The sequence below is a fragment of the Bos indicus x Bos taurus genome, chromosome X, assembly GCF_003369695.1.
Source record: "Bos indicus x Bos taurus breed Angus x Brahman F1 hybrid chromosome X, Bos_hybrid_MaternalHap_v2.0, whole genome shotgun sequence".
NCBI classification, from domain to species: domain Eukaryota; kingdom Metazoa; phylum Chordata; class Mammalia; order Artiodactyla; family Bovidae; genus Bos; species Bos indicus x Bos taurus.
Genome location: NC_040105.1, coordinates 5,162,435 through 5,182,046, shown reverse-complemented (window position 1 = coordinate 5,182,046; position 19,612 = coordinate 5,162,435). Strand labels below are relative to the sequence as shown.

Sequence of the window (19,612 nt, the reverse complement as noted above, 5' to 3'; positions counted from 1 at the left end):
CATCCTCTGTCACCCCCTTCTCCTCCCGCCCTCAATCTTTCCCAGCATCAGGGTCTTTTCCAATGAGTCAGTTCTTTGCATCAGGTGGCCAAAGTATTGAAGCTTCAGCTTCAGAAGTGATTTTGCAGCCCAAGAAAATAAAATCTGTCACGGCTTTCACTTTTTCCCCATCTCTTTGCCATGAAGTGACGGGACCAGATGCCGTGATCCTAGTTTTTTGAATGTTGAGTTTCATGTCAGCTTTTTCACTCTCCTCTTTTACTTTCATCAAGAGGCTCTTTGGTTCTTCTTCACTTTCTGCCATTAGAGAGATTATCATCTGCATGTCAGAGATGGTTTATATTTCTTCTGACAATCTTGATTCCAGCTTGGGATTCATCCAGCCTGGCATTTCGTGTGATACACTCTGCATATTCGTTAAATAAGCAAGGTGACAGTTTACAACCTCATTTTAGTCCTTTACCAATTTTGAACCAGTCAGTTGCTGCATCTGAGTCTAACTGTTGCCTCTTGACTGGCATACAGGATTCTCCAGAGACAGGTAATGTGGTCCGGAATTCCCATGTCTTTAAGAATTTCCCACAGTTTTTGGAAAGGCTTTAGTCAAAGGCTTTAGTATAAATCAGTGAAGCAGGAAGCAGAAGTAGATATTTTCCAGAATTCTCTTGCTTTCTCCACGATCCAGTGAATGTTGGCAATTTGATTTGCAGTTCCTCTGCCTTTTCTAAATGCAGCTTTTACATCTGGAAGTTCTTGGTTGGCATAATGCTGAAGCCTAGCATGCAAGATTTTAAGCATGATCCTACTACTATGGGAGATGTATGCAACTGTCCAATGGTTAGCACATACTTGAGTACTTCCCTTCTTGGGAATTTGGAGGAGGCCGGACCTTTTCCGGTCCTGTGGCCACTGCTGAGTTTTCCAACTCAAATTGGGTGATGTATTGAGTGCAGCACTTGAACAGCATCATCTTGTAGGATTTGAAATAGCTCAGCTGAAATTTCGTCACCTCCACTAGCTTTGTTTATAGTGATGCTTCCTAAGGCCCACTTGACTTCACACTCCAGAATGTCTGACTCTGGGTGAGTGACAAGGTGTTCTCCATAATTTCTAGCTTTGTATTCCCACATCCACGGCAGGATATTTCCAATCTGGATGTAGCCTGTAGTGTTTGAACTTCAGCTTTGTGTGTCTGTGTGTTTATTGTTAGAGCTGATTCTGGGGCTCAGGACAGACTGAAAGTCTTTTTCACTTGAAACACCATAGGAAATTCTGTCTTTGTGCTTCTTCCGCCTGCCCCCAGTGTCCAGGTGTGCAGAAGCCTGTGGACGGTCCTCGGTCCTGCTGTTCTGTCTCTCCCTCTTTCCTTTGGGCCGAGGTCTGAAAGCACAGACTCTCTTCTGAACAGTGCTCCTGTTGAACACTTCATAGCCCTCTCCCGCCCTTCCACCCACGCTACCCCGAATTCTTCAAGGCTTGAAGCCCTATTAGCTCAGGAGTCACTTTGGAGATGAAAGCGTTTCTGGTGGTCCTTTATTTATTTACTTTTCACTTGGCTACAGACAATGCCGATTTGCAGTTCTGAAGTTAAAAATGGAGCCGCCTTTTATGGGGGATGATCTGCTCAGTGTCAGAGTCAACTTGGCTTTGCATCCTGATTAGATGATAAATCCAAGCATGTGGCTTCTTATGCATGTGCCATCATCAGTTAAAAAAAATAATAATAATAAGGTCTTAAGTAATCTACTCAAAGCTTTGAAACAACTGGAGAGATTTCTTGATTCCGTCCAAATTTCTTGGTTTGGTTTAGTCACTAAGTTGTGTCGGACCCTTGCGATTCCATAGACTGAGAACCTACCGGACTGCTCTGTTCATGGGATTCTCCAGGCAAGAATACTGGAGCAGGTTGCCATTCCCTTCTCCAGGGGATCTTCCCGACCCAGGAATCGAACCCAGGTCTCCTGCATTGGCAGGCAGATTCTTTACCAGCTGAGCCAGCAGGGAAACCCATGGGTTTCTTACTATAATTTCTTACTATAGACCCAAACTTCTTACTGTATGCATAAAGGCTGTGTGTGTATGTTCTGTGCTCAGTCATGTCCGACTCTTTGTGACTCCATAAATTGTAGCACGGCAGGCTCCTCTGTCCATGGGATTCTCCAGGCAAGAATCCTGGAGTGGGTTGCCGTGCCCTCCTCCAGGGCATCTTCCCCACCCAGGGATCGAACGCATTGCAGGCAGGTTCTTTACCACGGAGACACCTCGGAAGCCTGTGGGTAAATGATATGCATACAAAGATTTGCTTCGCTTCCAAAACAAATCCAATCCAGCTGGTCCTCATCAATAGTAACTCAAGGGCGTTCATCCCCAAGGCTCGGATTCTCAGAAGGACGGTGTCCTCTCGGGGAAGTCCACGGTCACTGTCTTCACGTGCTGACCGGGGCCATTCTCTCCGCAGAGGTGGGTGGACGGAGGCTTCACCAACAGCCTGCCAGTCCTGCCCGTCGGCCGCACTGTGACCATCTCCCCTTTCAGTGGGCGACTGGACGTCTGCCCGCAGGATAAAGGGCGGCTGCATTTCTACGTTAGCATCACCAACCAGGAAGTACTGGTGAGTCCTGATGTTCCCCGACCGTCACAGACCCCCTGAAACTCTCCACATGCTTCCCAAACTTGGCAACTCCATTGTATGTACAGATTTGCATGCATATTTTTTTAAATTTACTTATTTTAATTAGAGGCTAATTACTTTACAATAATTGTAGTGGTTTTTGCCATGTTTTAAATGAGTCACAACATATGTTGTGCATATGGACCTGGGTACCTGAAGACTGTGAGTGTGCAATCTTTTTTTTTTTTTCACTATTTTTCAACTGTCTCTGTGGGACATTTCCCATTTCCTCACTTATTTTTCAGGTCAGCATACTTGGCAAGTTTTCAATGCAATTTTGTTTGTTTTTTTTAAAAGACTTATTTACTTACTGGTTGTCTGCATTAGATCTTAGTTGTGGTGGGCAGGCTCCTTGTTTCAGCAAGAGGTCTCCAGAGCTCACAGGCTCTGTAGTTGTGGCTGGAGACCGGAATTCCAGAGTGCATGGACTCTGTGGTTGTGGCACTCAGGCTCAGTAGTTGAGGTGCTTGGGCTCAGTAGTTGAGGTGCTTGGGCTCAGTAGTTGAGGTGCTTGGGCTCAGTAGTTGATGTGCTCGGGCTCAGTAGTTGAGGTGCTTGGGCTTAGTTGCCCTGTGGCATGTGGGACCCTTAGATCCCCCCATAGAGATTGAAACCTGTGTCCCCTGCATTGGAAGTCAGTCTGAACCACTGGACTGCCAGGGAAGTGCAATTTTATTTTTTTAAGATTTTACTTTTTTATGTGGACCATTTTTGTTTTTTTAAAGAATCTTTATTGAATTTGTTATAATATTGCTCCTGTTGTTTATGTTCTGGTTTTTTGGCCACACGGAATGTGGGATGCTACCTCCCTGGTGGTGGTGGTGGTGATGGTGGTTTACTCGCTAAGTCATGTCCGACTCTTGCGACCCCATGGACTATAGCCCGCCAGGCTCTGCTGTCCATGAGATTCTCCAGCAAGAATTCTGGAGTAGGTTGCCATTTCCTTCCTGGTAGATCCCTAAGTTTTCCACTAATGTTTTTACATATTTAATCATTGCCACCTTTTAAAACAATCAGATGATCTCATTTACAACAGTACTGATGGGACTTCCTTGGTAGTCCAGTGGTTAGGACTTCTAAAGCAGGGGATATGGATTGGATCCCTGGTCAGGGAGGTAGGTGAGGAAGGAAATGGCAAAAATGTTGACTATAGCCCCTGAAAGTGAAAGCATTAGTTGCTCAGTGGTGTCTAACTCAGACGCGATGGACTGTAGCCTCTGGCTGGCGTGAGTTGCCATGCCCTCCTCCAGGGCATCTTCCACACCCAGGGATCGGGCCATGGCTCCTGCATTGGCAGGAAGATTCCTTACCTTTGGAGCCACCAGGGAAGCCCATTATATGCAGGAGACACTGGCTAAGTTGGGAATGTGTACAGGCATCTAGGGATGGAGCTCAGGGATATTGCTCAGCATCCTACAGTGCACAGGACAGACACCCCAACACAGAAGCATCTGGCCCTAAACGTCAGTGGTACCCAGGCTGAGAAACCCTCTTGCAGTCTTCGTGTGGAGTTCTGTGTTTTGTTTTGTTTTGTTTTTTGGGGGGAGGAGAGTATGCTGGGGCTTAGTTGCCATGCGGGCTTTTCTCGAGCTGCAGAGCGCAGGCTTCTCGTTGCAGTGGCTTCTCTGGTTGCAGAGTACGGGCACTAGGGCGCACGGGCTTCGTTAGTGGTGACACGTGAACTCAGCAGCTGCAGCTCCCAGGCTCTCAAGCACAGCTTTAATAATCGTGGTGCACAGGCTTAGTTGCCCTGAGACGTGTGGGCCCTCCGGGACCAGGGATGCAACCTGTACCCACTGCACTGGCAGGCAGGTTCTTTACCACCCAGCCGTCAGAAAGCCCACAGTTGAGATTTTAACATTATTTTGTTTATACTGACTGGAAAGCCCTGCAGTTCCATTTTAAGATTATTTTCTTCCTACTTAGTATTATTATTTTTTTTGTATTGCTAATAGCATGTATAACAAGCAGGCTTTGCTTACAGAAGTAAATGTTGATTGACCAGCCCTGTCGTATCCTATGGTGTGTCTTCCTGTCCCAGCTGTCCGTGGCAAACTTGGTGAGACTCAACCGGGCCCTCTTCCCGCCGAGCAGGAGGACAATGGAGTCGCTCTATCGACGGGGCTTCGACGACGCCAGCAGGTTTTTACTTAAAGAAAATTGGTTTGAGTAGGACGCTTACAACTTGTTAATGGAGAACACAGTTCTTCAGGGAAGTTTCTAATTAAATCCTTTTATAAAAGCCTATCGTCGTTATCAGTTTTGAGTTTTTGTAATGCAGTTTTTAAAAACTTTATTTTGTTTTGAGGTTTAGCCAATTTACAACGTTATGATGGTTTCAGGTGGACAGCAAAGGGACTCAGACATGCATATGCATGTATCCATTCTCCCCCAAACTCCCCTCCCATCCAGGCTGCCACATGACACTGAGCAGAGTTCCCTGTGCTGGAGACCAGGTCCTTGTTGGTTCTCCATGTTAAACACAGCAGTGTGTCCACATCCATCCCAAACTCCCTGACTATTCCTTCCCCCACCCTTCCGCCTGGGAACCATAAGGTTATTAGAGAGTGCCGGGGTCCAGCCCCGGTGGATCCAGGGAATTCGAAGGGGAGACGGATTCGGCAATCAGGATACAATAGAATTAAAGATATAAAGAGTGGTTAAATAAGAATAGCCCAGTGAGAAAATTCAGTGGAGAAAAGAGGCTGAATAACTTGGTTTATGTGGAAAGCTAATAAAATTCCAAAATAAGGAATTTACGTCATCTACGTAGGCCGCAGGCGTCCTCCCATTCTCCCGAAGGAGAGGAGACACTAAGGCCTCCCCTGTCAGATCTTAGAAGCCCAGGCAAAATTAGTAAGTTTGACGAGCCTCCACGCCCCAGTTCAGCCAGAAGGTGAGAGAAAGAACGACATGGGGAGACCAAGTTTCGGTGAACAAGGCCCACACTTTATTTTCCAAAGTAGTTTTTATACCTTAAGTTGTACATAGAGCATAATAGGGGAAGAGGAGAGTCAGCAGTAAGCCAGACTTTCTTCCTGCAAACTTATCATATGCAAAAGTTTAAGTGAATTACATCATCTTCAGGCCAAGAGGCCTGTTAACATTTTGTGACTCTTTCTTCAGAAAACTTATTTTTCTCTAAAGGTGATCATTCTAAAGTCAGGCAGCACCCTCCGAAAGCATTAGATAAAGTTGCATTCCTATAGGGCAAAGGTGTGGTGGGCTGTAACAAGAAAAAGAATTAACTCAAGGGTCCAAGGTTACAAACATTAAAGCTACTGCTTACATTCCTATACACCAATTATATTAATCAATAAACTGCCAGGGACACAGGAGGTAAGGGATATGGAAACTTAGCAGCAAACATTGGCCCAACAAGTGAAAAACCCTTCACCAATACAATTTCTAATCAATCTTTTAACTGCTCAAAGGAATCTGTATTTAGACAGTTTAGAACATCTCATGCCTCTCACAGTTGGGAGGCTCTGAACAATCACATGTGGCCGGAATAACCTTCAGAGGAGTTTGTAGGTTAAAACACTCTTATCACACCCAGGAACTTGATCAACTGGAGCTGTAAGTTAACTCTTTTTCAGAGAGAGGTGGTGGGGGACAGCCCCCCGTAAAGTCAGAGGTGTAGATGAGAGCACAAAGCAGTAAAGTAGGCAGACTCTGGTTTTGGGGGTAGATGCTTGAGAATTTCCAGGGGGACTCCTGAGGCTCGATCCCGCCTTTGCATATGCCGAGCTTCCTTCCTCATGACCTTTGCCACGGGCGGAGTTCCTCACGCTGGCTCCTGGCAAGAGAGTATTGAGCAGAGTTTCCTGTGCTGTCCAGCAGGTCCTTGCTGGTTCTCCATGTTAAATATAGCAGCGTGTCCATGTCCATCCCAGACTCCCTAACTATCCCCTCCCCTGTATCATTCACCTCCTGTCCCCCTGCCTGGGCAACTGTAAGTTCATCCTCTAAGTCTATGAATCTCTGTTTTGTCAGTAAGTTCATTTGTAGCATTTCTTTTTAGATGCCACACCTAAGGGATGTCATACACTATTTCTCCTCCTGTGTATGACTTAAGTCACTCACTGTGACCCTCACCAGGCCCACCCATGCTGCAAGTAGCATTATTTCATTTGTTTCATGGCTGAAGGATATCCCATGGTATGTATGTACAACATCTTCTGTGTCCATCTCATCGACAGAGGAAAGGTCAGCATGTTAGACTTTTAAAAAGTGTATCGTCCCCACACGGCACGCCTTTGACCTGTTAGTGGGAGGATCGTGTAAGATGCTTGAAAGGTCCGTGGAGCCTCAGCTTTCTCACGTGTGGGAGGTGAGTAAGTAAGTAAGTAAGTGTTAGTCACTCAGGCGTGCCCGACTCTTTGCAACCCCGTGGACTGCAGCCCACCAGGCTACTCTGTCCATGGGATTCTCCAGGCGAGGATACTGGAGTGGGTTGCTGTTTCCTTCTCCAGGGGATCTTCTCAACCCAGGGATTGAACCCGGGTCTCCTGCACTGCAGGCAGATGCTTTGTGGACTGAGCTACAGGGGAAGCCCCCGTGGCAGGTACACGAGCATCACACAGCACGTTCACCTGCAGCCCCCGGGTTCGCCAGGCGTGTCATGACAGCCCCTCACTGGAACCCATGACAGCCACGTGGCGTGCAATGGGCACAGCGTGTCCTTGGGTGCTGTGCTAACAGAAATGGATGCTGATGCCAGTGTGGCCAGGTTCCTCACATCAGCCCTTCAAAGCGCCGCCTAGGAGAGGCGTTTGGAAAACCTGGAGAGACTTTCTGACCCAGGTCCTGATACGCTGGCACGGTCGTTATCTGTGACCGGCAGCTCGATAAGTTCCCAGTTGCCCGCTGGGGCCGTTTCCTACTATCTTTGAATCTGTCATGTAAAATTTCATCAGTCATTTCTTTGTTGCCGTAACACTCTTTACTTTGTAACTATGGTAACCTACTGCTTCCATAGATGATTAGAGAAAAGAGATTAGAAGTTAAATAATGTGCTGAAGGAGCAAGCCATATATTAAAACAAACAAAAAAAAACTCTTAGGTTTCCTAATACTGGGCATCATGTGTGCATACGTGAAGCTGGGAAAGAAAGAACCATGAGGCTCTGGGTGTTGAATTAGGATTTTAAAGAGACCTGGGCAGTTACAATGGAACCTTGTCACAAAACAGACTTGTGTAACTCAATGAGGCTATGACCCATGCCATGCACGCATGAGTGCTTAGTCACTCAGTTGTGTTTGACTCATTGCAAGTGTGTGGACTGTAGCCCACCTGGCTCCTCTGTCCATGGGAATCTTCAGGCAAGAATACTGGAGTGGGTTGTCATTTCCTCCTCCAGGGGATCTTCCCGACCCAGGGATCAAACCCACATCTTCTGCACTGGAGGCGGATTCTTTACAAGCCGTGCCATGCAGGGCCACACTAGACGGATGGGTCACGGTGAAGACTTCCAATACAATGTGGTCTACTGGAGGAGGAAATGGCAACCGACTCCAGTATTCTTGCTGCAAGGACCCCAGGAACAGTATGAAAAGGTTTCAGTTATGCTGCTTTTTTTTCCTGATTAAAACAGATACACATAATTACTTATATGTATATAAATATTAATCATAGAAATGTTTTTGGTTCTCGGGCACTACACTTACAGTTGAGGCACTGGCTATCAGGGAAATTCAGGGTTTAGTGTTTTTCTTGCCTAAGTTATGTCTGCACTGTCGCAAAATTTTTTGAAGTGACGGTCTACATAACTTGAAGCAGGAAGAAAAGCAATTAACTGCGGATTAGGAAAAGTGGATACGTTTTGTTAATGATGATTTTTGTTGTTGTTGTTTGTCGCTAGGTCGTGTCCAACTCTTTGCAACCCCATGGACTGCAGCACACCAGGCTTCCCTGCCCTTTACCGTCCCCTGGAGTTTGCTCATGTTCACTGTGTTAATGATGCCGTCCAACCATCTCATCTTCTGTCTCCCCCTTCCCTTAGGTTCAGTCTTTCCCGGCATCAGGGTCTTCTCCGAGTCAGTTCTTCAAATCAGGTGGCCAAAGTACTGGAGCTTCAGCATCAGTCCTTCCAATGAATATTCAGGACTGATCTCCTTTAGGATGGACTGGTTAGATCTCCTTGCAGTCCAAGGGACTCTTTAAGAGTCTTCTCCAACACCACAATTCGAAAGCATCAATTCTTTGGCGCTCAAACTTCTTTTTGGTCCAACTCTCACATCCGTACGTGACTACTGGAAATTATATAAGAGTAGTAGTAATTATTATTTCATTGTCATTTTATAATTCTACGGAAAGTAGTTTTTATTACTATTAAATTATTAATATTTACAGACAGACAGTTTAAGTGGGCTGAATTCACCATGAAATCACTCACCATGTACTTCATTTTGCTTTTGCTGACTCAACTCAAAGCTTTGCCAGCTGCATGCTGATCCATATATCTGTGTATCCTCAGATATGTCCCCTTGGGATAATTCCTCTGCTGATCGTTTTTTTTTTTTTTTTTTTTTTAATTTCCCTTGCTCTTGATTGACTTCAAAAGGGGCAAGAATATGACTCAGTCTTTTCCTTGCTATGGAAAACCTTTCGACTGTGAAGTCCTGCACAACTTGGAATAACACATCCAACTTGATCTTGAAATAAGTTAGTTTTTCAAAAGAACGGACAAAGGAAGGGATCCATTTCACAGCCACTTCTCATGGCTCTTAACACAGGATGCCCAGAATCGATGGTAGGAGATGGGTGATGTCATCTTCCTTAGAGACGCATCTCAGTCCATACAAGTCCACAAACCTTTCTCCCTGTTGTGGATGCTAGCAAGTCCAAGATTAAGGCCCTAGAGAATTCACCTTTCTCCCTGTGCTAGATACTAGGAAGTCCAAGATGAAGGCACTAGAGACTTCCCTGGAACTCTAGTGGTTAAGACCTCCCCTTCCAGTGTACGGGGCTGCGGGTTCCATCCCTGGTCAGGGAACTTAAGATCCCACGTGCCTTGGGGCCAAAAAAACCAAAATGTAAAACAGCGGCAATATTGTAAGAAGTTCAGTAAAGAGTTTAAAAATGGTCTACATTTTAAAAACGTCTCTTAATGAACAAACAAGCATCAAGATACTCTCTGGTTCAGTGTCTTCACTTGGTGGAAGGGGTGAAGAAGGTTTCTGGGGTCCTTTTGTAAGGACACTAACCCCGTTTATGAGGGCTCAACCCCCACCATGTAACCACCTCCCCAAACCCCCCCTTTCTGTTACCATCACATTTTGCATGTTTGAGTGTTGTGTCCTGCTTCTTGCAAGCCCATGGACTGTAGCCCACCAGGTTCCTCTGTCCATGGGATTCTCCAGGCAAGAATACTGGAATGGGTTGCCATTTCCTTCTCCAGGGGATTTTCCTAACCCAGGGATCGAACCTGCATTTCCTACGTTGGGAGGCAGATTCTCTGCCGCTGAGCCAACAGGGATCATCACATTGGGGGTTAGGCGTTCAATATACGCATTTTCGGGGACATAGCCTGGCGTGCTGCAGTCCATGGGGTTGCAAAGAGTTGGACACGACTGAGCGACTGAACTGAACCGAAGGAAACATGCAGTCTGCAGCTCAAAGGGAGTTAGATTCACTGATGTGCAGTGAGGGGAGGGTTAGGGTTAGGGAGGTGTGTACACGAAACCCAGGTAATTCCCTTGGTCATCCCCTCTGCTATGGTCACCTGTGGTCTAGTTAGTGGAAGGCTACCGTGACCTCCTATGGCAGAAGCAAGAGTTGAGATCAGGCAGGACTGAAGATGTAGGTCATCCTGGTGGACAGCAGGCTCTGATCCCGTGTGGTACAAGCGGAAGCAGAGTGGCCGTGATGAAGAGTGAATGAGTGGAGTCAGTCTTAGCTGAGAAGCAGCCGCAGCCACAGGGCAGGTGTCCTGCAGTCCAAGGCACCAGCAGTGCTCTGGGATGTCGAGTTGATGCAGGACAGTCAAGCCTCAATGCCTCTCAGAACCACGATCCTTCAGGCCTGCCGACTGCAGGAGCTGCCACGTCAAGCCCTTTGAATCTCTCTTTCTCTGTGACTGACTTGGCCGCATAGCTTGTCTTGTGGGATCTTAGTTCTCTGACCAGGAATTGAACCCAGGCCCCAGCAGTGAAAGGACGGAGGCCTAATTGCTGTAACGTTAAGATTAGCCAAAGCCAGTGTCTGCTATTCATCTTGGCTACTCAAGTGTAGTTGGCAGTTAAAATACATCGGTTCAGTCACTAGGGAAAAGCAGACACCTTACAGATTATCTTCTTCTTAATGTCGTGTGTTTAAAAATCCCCTTGAAGAGAAGCACCAAGGCACCTGTTTTACCATAGGGTACGTCTTTCTAAAGCATCAGAAGGTTGTGAAAGTGTCTTTGTGACCCCCACGGACTGTCACCCGCCAGGCTCCTCTGTCCGTGAAATCTCCAGGTGAGAATACTGGAGTGGGCAACCATGCCCTTCCCAGGGGACCTGCCCAACCCAGTGGTTGAACCCCAGGTTTCCTGGATTGCAGGCAGCTGCTTCACCGTCTGAGCCACCAGGGAAGCCCTATCACAAGGTGGGCAGACGCAAAAGGATCTCAATTAGGTTGTCAGTTACAGAGACGGAGACTCGCCATTGGTCTCAGAAGGAAGCGTTTGGTGCTTCATCGCCATTTTTTGTGCAGCCTAAGAGGGAGGAACAGCGTTTGAATTTGTTGATTTGAACACCCTGAAGCTGAAGCAAAGTGTACAAGCTTCTCTGTGATCATTCCTCACGTTGCACGATCAAGTTGTTAGCTTAGCAGCTGTGCAAATCCCTGCCTAGCACGTGGCGAACTGAATGCATGAATGCAGTTGAACGGGTTCTATGGTTTTACAACCTGACAACTGGTTTCCCAGCGGAGATAAGATTATTTGCCCACTGTAAAGAGCTCTACACCATTCTCTTCAGGGATTTCCAAAGTTACCTGAATGTCACCTTCCTTATTTGGCGAACCAGCTTTTATATGACCAGCTCTGCACCATTCTCCTCAGAAATTGCCAAAGCTCCCTGAATAAGCTTCCTTATTTGGTGACCCAATACGTACGCTAAGCCGCTTCAGTCGTGTCCGACTCTTTCTGACTTCATGGACCACTACCCTCCCCCGAAGGGCTCGTCTGTCCATGAGATTCTCCAGGCAAGAATACTGGAGTGGGTTGCCATTTCCTTCTCCACCAATACCTATATGTACATATTTTATGTACACATTTATATATAAATTTAAAAAATGTAAAAATTTCATAAAACAGTACTCACTATATGTAATTCTTTCTGATATTTTTATTGCATTTTATTTAAAAAAAAAAAAAACATTGTCATGACAGTTAAGTGATTTCACAGCTGCTAATGAGTCAGGAGCTAGAGTTTGAAAACGTTATTCTAACCCGATATTACAACAGAGTCCCTGAAGTTCGCAATTTGTGTTTAAAGTGCCTTTTTAAAAAATAATCACCCTTCACATATGGCATGGCAGAACACATAATTAATACTGTATTTAAAATGCTTATTTCTCCTCTCAGCATAAGTTAGTAAAGATATTTTATTTAACCTTGCACATAGTCACTCAGTCTTGCCTCTCTCTTTGTGACCCCCATGGACTATAACTGACCAGGCTCCTCTGTCCATGGCATTTTTCAGGCAAGAAGTACCAGAGTGGTATGTCATTGCCTTCTCCAAATCAAGCCTTATGACGACAGAACATCACACACAACTCATTCCTACTCCAAAACCACAGTAATTTTCTATTAATATATTGATTTTACTCCCCTGCTGTGACAAAGCTATACATAATATTCCATAGTTGATTTCATCTGTTAAAAATCTGCAGCGATGATAGTAATCCCACGATGAAGGCTTTAATCGATTAATTACATAACTCAAAAAGCAACTTTTAATTTTCTGTTGCACTGTGGATTTTCAAATACTGACTCTAGCTTTAAAGATATAAACAGCTGATACTGTAGGTCCTGGTCACCTTTGAGGAGCGATTATATAATCAGTGAGCTACTGTCTCTCCCTCTTTAATTTTTTGCTAGAGTAGAATTGTTTTACAGAGTTGAGCTAGTTTCTGTCGTTCAACAATGTGAATCAGATATATGTGTACACGGACCACTTCCCTCTAGAGCCTCCCTCCCACCCCCATCCCACCCCTCGAGGTCATCTCAGAGTGCCCGGCTGAGGTCTCTGTGCTACGTGGAGCTTCCCACTAGCTGTTGATTTACACGTGGTCGTGTGTATATGTCACTGCTCCTCTCTCAATCCGCCCCACCCTCTGCCTTCCTCCTCTGTGCCCACGCGACCATTCTCTACCTCTGTGTCTCTACTTCTGCCCTGCAAACAGGTTCATCTGTACCATTTTTTCCTATATTCTATATATACGCATTACTATATGGAATTTGTTGTTCTCTTTATGACTTACTTCACTCTGTATGAAAGACTCTAGGTCCATTCACATCTCTACAGGTGACTCAATTTCATTCCTTTTTGTGGCTGAGACATAGTCCATTGTATATAGGGACCATGTCTTTTTCATGCATTCACCTATCAGTAGGCATTTCTGTCGCTTACTTGTCCTGGTGATTGTAAATATCACTGCAGTGATCGTTGGGGTACATGTGCCTTCCTGAATTATGGTTTTTTCAGGGTATAGATGCTTGCTCCTTGGAAGAGAAGCTATGACAAACCTGGACAGCATATTAAAAAGCAGAGGTGTTACTTTGCCAGCAAAGGTCCGTCTAGCCAAAGCTATGGTTCTTCCATTAGTCACCAATGGATGTGAGAGTTGGACCATAGAAGGCTGAGCGCCAAAGAATTGATGCTTTTGAATCGTATTGTTGGAGAAGACTCTTGAGAGTCCCTTGGACTCTAAGGAGATCAAACCAATCAAGCCTAAAGGAAAGGAACCCTGAAGATTCACTGGAAGCACTGATGCTGAAGCTGAAACTCCAGTCCTTTGGCCAACTGATGCAAAGAGCTGACTCAATGGAAAAGACCCTGATGCTGGGAAAGACTGAAGGCAGGAGGAGAAGGGGACGACAGAGGATGAGATGGTTGGATGGCATCACTGACTCAATGGACATGAGCCTGAGTAAACTCCAGGAGTTGGTGATGGACAGGGAGGCCCGGCGTGCTGCAGCCCATGGGGTCACAGAGTCGGACACGACTGAGCATCTGAACCACAACAGCATATATGGCCAGGAGTGAGATTGCTGGCTCATATGGTAGTTCTATTTTTATTGAGGAACTCCATACTGTTCTCTGTAGTGACTGCACCAACTTACATCCTCACCAACAGTACCAGAGGGTTCCCTTTTTTCCACACCCTCTGCAGCATTTATTATTTGTACATTTTTTTGATGATGGCCATTCTGACTAGTGAGACATAATTCCTCACTGTGGCTTTGACTTTTCATTTCTCTTATAATGAGTCATGTTGAGCATCTTTTCATGTGCCTCCTGGCCATCTGTATGTCTGTTTACATCTTCCACTCATTTATTGTTTGTTTTTTTCTGATACTGAGCTGCATGAGCTGTTTGTATATTTTGACGAATAATCCCTTGTCAGTTGCTTTGTTTGCAAATACATTTTTCTCCCATCCGGAGTGTTGTCGTTTCCTTTTGTTTATGGTTTCCTTTGCTGTGAAAAGCTTTTAAGTTCCATTAAGTCCCATTTGTTTATTTTTGCTCTTACTTTCATTACTCTAGGAGATGTGCCGAAAAGGATCTTGCTGTGATTTATGTAAAGCCTGTTCTGCCTGTGTTCGGTGTCTGGTCTTGCATTTGGGTCTTTTACCCATGTTGAGTTTATTTTTGTGTGTGGTGTTCAGGAGTGTTCTGATTTCATCCTTTTACACGTAGCTGTCCGCTTTCCTCAGCACCCCTTGATAGAGGAGACTGTCTTCTCTCCAACGTATATTCTTGCCTCCTTTGTCATAGATTAGGCTACCATAGGTACATGGCTTCTGCTCTGGGATAGAACAGGATAGAACCTTTGTATCCTGTTCCATGGATCTATATTTCTGTTTTTCTGCCAGTGCCAGAGATTTTTGTCTTGACCCATCTAGTATTCCAAGCTCATACAATTTTTTGTATTAAGAAGTACAGTTGATTTCATTGTCATTTCTTATCTAATGCAGAACAATAAGCAACGTATTTGTTATGTCTTACAGTGCCTGTGCTCTCCTCGTCAGTAGCCTATAATCAACTTGCTATTAAAAATGAATGCATATGGAGTTCGAATCAACCCCATATGCGGTATGGTGACACGCTTTGCTTAAAGATCTTTCTGTAAGTCAAGTTTTACACTGATCTATCCCATTTGTTCAGAGGCAGTAATTCATTCCTTGACATCCATATTACTTTAGCAGTGTCATTTAAGCACTGGCTATGACCAGGAAGATTGAAAACGGGCACCAGGGTGGTTTTAATGTACATTTCAGAGTGCCAGCGATTTGCAAGATGTTTATATTCATTAGAAGGACCGCATAGAAGATATTTCATCTGTTGCTCTTGGCTCTGTGCCATCAGTACTGATTTAGAATTTAGTTTGTGCCAGCATCTGATACATAGTCAACCTGTGAAAGTGAACAGAGTAGGTCCCTACTTCCATGGAATGTTTTACTGAGTAAGATAATAGAGATGCTTGTTGTTTGTCTCCTAGTCATGTCTGACTCTTGTGACCCCATGGACTGTAGCCCACCGGCTCCTCTGTCCATGGGATTGCCCAGGAAAGGATACTGGAGTGGGTTGCCATCTCCTCCTTCAGGGGATTTTCCCCAACCCAGGGATAGAAGGCACGTCTCTTGCATTGGCAGGCAGATTTTTTACCCCTGAGCCACTAGGGAAGCCCAATAGAAAATAGTATTGCTGTTCAGTCTCTCAGTGGTATCTAACTCTTTGTGAACCTTTGAATGGGAACACACCAGGCCTCCCTGTCCTTCACCATCTCCCTAAGTTTGCTCAAACTCATGTCCATTGAGTCAATGATGCCATCCAACCATCTTATCTTCTGTCTCCCCCTTCTCCTCCTGCCTTCAATCCTTCCCAGCACCAACGTCTTTTCCAGTGCATTGGCTCTTCACATCAGGTGGCCAAAGGAGCTTCAGCGTCAGTCCTTCCAATGAACATTCAGGACTGATTTCCTTTAGGATGGACTGGTTTGATCTTGCAGTCCAAGGGACTCTCAAGAGTCTTCTGCAGCACCACATTTTGAAAGCATCAATTCTCTGGTGCTCAGCCTTTTTTATATAGAAGATAGTAGATGAGCAAATAAACAAGGTTTGAAAAATGCTCATAGAATCACGTTACCAAAACAGATAGAATGTTGTGCTATAGAAAAACATCGATGGCCTCAGATGAGCCATCACCGGTGCTTTCCTGGGTGCTTTCCTAGGGTTCAGAACATGGCTCCCTTTCCTCAAGGTGTTTTATGCTCCTGCCCTGGGAAGTTATTGTATTCTTATCATTGTGCTGCTTATTTTTCATGCTTCTGTTATGCACAACACCCGCCCAACCAGTGTTGGTCAGTCGCTCAGTCCTGTCCGACTCTTTGCACCCCATGGCCTGCAGCACGCCAGGCTTCCCTGTCCTTCACCATCTCCCGGAGCTTGCTCAAACTCATGTCCATTGAGTCAGTGATGCCATCCAACCATGTCATCTTCTGTCGCCCCCTTCTCCTCCCACCTTCAATCTTTCCCAGCATCAGAGTCTTTTCCAGTGAGTCAGCTCTTTGCATCAGGTGGCCAAAGTATTGGAGCTTCAGCTTCCTTCCAATGAATATTCCAAGGCTGATTTCCTTTAGGATGGACTGGTTTGATCACCCCTCCCTATGCAAGTGCTGTTGTATAGACCTTGTTAGAGATGCCGCAGTGCAGGAGTTTGGTTGTGTCTGCTGGTGGGGTGGTGCTATTGTGATGGATCTTCACAGATGTTTTTCCTTTTGGTCTATCTTGATAAGGTTTTGGCACAGATAATGCAAAATCATGAGTAATAATTATACACTTTTTTATTGTGTCATAAGGGTGCTCAGAAATGTTTTGAGTGCTGTATTTGATGGGCATTCATATCCATACATCTTTCCTTTGTAACTTTTTATTTTGTAATGGGGTATAGCCAATTAAAAATGCTGTGGTAATTTCAGGCGGACAGCAAAGGGACTCAGCCATACATGGACATGTATCCATTCTCCCGTGAACTCCCCTCCCATCCAGGCTGCCACATGACACTGAGCAGAGTTCCCTGTGCTGTCCAGCAGGTCCTTGCTGGTTCTCCGTGTTAAATACAGCAGTGTGTCCATGTCCATCCCACACTCCCTGACTATCCCTTCCCCCATCCTTCCCCCTGGTGACCATAACGTTATTACAGAGGATTGAGCAGAGGTCCCTGTGCTGGACAGCAGGTCCTTGTTGATTACCTATTTTAAATACAGCAGTGTGTCCATGTCGACTCCCAACTCCCTAACTATTCCTTCACCCCATTCTTCCCCCTTGGCAACCAAAAGTTTTTTCTCTAAGTCTGTGAGCCTGTCTCTGTTTTGTTTGTATCATTTCTTTTTAGATCCCACATGTAAGGGATGCCACATGATATTTCTCCTCCTCTGTCTGACTGACATCACTCATTATGATAGTCTTTATGTGCATCCATGTTGCTGTAAATGGCCTTGTTTCATTCTTTTTGGTGGTTGAGTAACATTCCATTGTATATATATGTTACATGTCTTCTTTATCCATTTCTCTATTGCATACATCTCTCCTTTAATGGCACAACCCTACCTTTTAAAAAAATATATTTATTTTTTAACTGACTGCTTGGTTTACAATACTGGTTTATTTCAGTCATACACCAGCATGAATTAACCACAGGTGTACGCACGTCCCCTCCGTCTTGAGTCTCCCTTCCACTTCCCGCCCACTCCCACCCTCTAGGTTATTACAGAGCCCCTGTTTGAGTTCCTGAATCATATAGTGCGTTCCCATTGGCTCTCTATTTACATATGTTAGTGCATATGCATCTGTGCTACTCTCTCCATTTGTCTCACCCTGTCCCTCTCCTCCTCTACTCTTGTTCAGAAGTCTGTTTTCAACATAGGCATCCTTGTCTTGTTCCTGATTTTAGAGGGAATGCATTCCACATTGAAAAAACTGCTGTGGGTTTGGTGTGTGTGTGTGTGTGTGTTAGTCACTTAGTCGTGTCTGACTCTTTGTGACCCCATGGACTGTAGCCGATTAAAAATGTGATAATTTCAGGCAGACAGCAAAGGGACTCAGTTACCGGGCTCCTTGGTCCTTGGGATTCTCCAGGCAAGAATACTGGAGTGGGTTGCCATTTCCTTCTCCAGGGGATCTTTCCTACCCAGGGATCCTGCATTGCAGGCGGACGCTTTACTGTCTGAACCACCATGGATGTGGGTTTCTTGTATATGGCCCTTATTATGTTAAGGTAGGTTCCTTCTATGCCCATTTTTTGAAGAGTTTTTTTTTTTTTTTATCATAAATGAGTGCTGAATTTTGTTGAAAGCCTTTTCTGTTATCTATTGAAATTATCATATGGTTTTTATCCTTTGCTTTGTTAATATGGTGTATCATATTGTTTAATATGTGTGTATTGAAGAATATTTGGATCCCTGGGAATCCTACATTTGCTTTATTTTGTCAAAATGATGTTTCCGTTAAGAAAAAACTCTAGTTACTTTTACAGTATTTTTCAACACTGGAAAAACAAAAATATGAACAGCATTAAGAAGGACAGCCTCATGTCTCATGCCTTAATTTAACTCCTGGCAATTAGCATATTTGTTCTAGCATTTTAAAAGCAGTCAGAAATATTAAATTTTCAATCTAAAGCTCCTCTCCTTTTATTCTGTATCCCTCCCGTTTCCCAAGGGTAACAGTTTTACTGAAGTAGGCCTGCACTAAATACATATTCATACATATACAAAAGCACACACACAGTTATACACAATCGAATATTTTTGTGTGCCTGTTAACATCTGCAAATTGTCATCACTCAGTGGATGTCGTTTCATTCATTTTTCTCAGCTGACCATTTATCTTCAAGATAGATCCCTGCTATAAATCTAGATCAGGCTCACACATTTCAACTATTGTTTCAACCTGTCACAATTTCTTTATCCGTGATTCTTGTCCACGGACATTTCGGTCATCCCGCGTCTTCAGTCCTTACGAGTGGTGTCGGAACAACCTTCGTCAGTTGTGTTTCCTGTGCATTGCGTGTGAATCCAAGGGCACCCTGTGCGCAGGCGGGATTCTGGGTCATCACAGCCTGCACACCACTGCTTCAACTTAAGCAGAGACCGCAAACCTCCTGTCCGATACAGGGTACCTCTTCTCATGCACAGAACTGAACACCAAGTCCCATCGCTGCTCATTTTTATCTATATCCAGTTTCCTCCAACTTACTGATTTCCTTCTAATCCGTATTCAGACATGCTGTTTCTTTTTTGCTTCCATTTCTATTTTTGCTTCAATTTCTATTTCCCTGATTATTAGCTGGATTTTTTAAAAATTATTTAAAAAATTTTTATCTTTTTTTTTTTTTTTTTAATGTATATTTATGCACTTATGGCTGGGTGGGGTCTTAGTGGAGGCCCGTGGGCTCTCTGTTGCCGTGTGTGGGCTTGTCGCCAGTTGTAACACGTCAGCTGCAGAGCACGTGGGCTTGTGGTTGTGGCTGTGTGAGTCCCAGAGAGTGTGGGCTCTGTGCTTTGTGGCCCCAGGCCTTTCAAAGGCTGTTGCTAGGAGCCGTGAACGACGCGGAAATTCTTGGCCTCCAGAGGAGAGTGTGGTGAACCAAGTACGGAAGAGCAGATAAAACCAAGGAGGGTCTTGGAATGCAGGAAGGGGAAAAACCAGACCCTGTCATCCTTCCCTCC

The 19,612-nt window shown here is 44.9% G+C and overlaps 1 protein-coding gene across 17 annotated transcripts in view; it reads left to right on the top strand.

The window, feature by feature from the left end:
• PNPLA4 (patatin like phospholipase domain containing 4) overlaps nucleotides 1–19,612 on the top strand; it is an 85,037-nt gene that overhangs the window by 39,963 nt on the left and 25,462 nt on the right. For 15 of the 17 annotated variants that reach the window (XM_027533436.1, XM_027533434.1, XM_027533443.1 and 12 more), the window contains 2 exons: nucleotides 2,459–2,611; nucleotides 4,713–4,916. In XM_027533436.1, coding sequence (XP_027389237.1) covers nucleotides 2,459–2,611; nucleotides 4,713–4,844 — 285 coding nt within the window. In that variant the 3' untranslated portion in view covers nucleotides 4,845–4,916. Of the gene's footprint in view, nucleotides 1–2,458; nucleotides 2,612–4,712; nucleotides 4,917–19,612 lie in introns of those variants that run through there. The other 2 variants (XM_027533440.1, XM_027533441.1) reach the window with 1 other exon arrangement.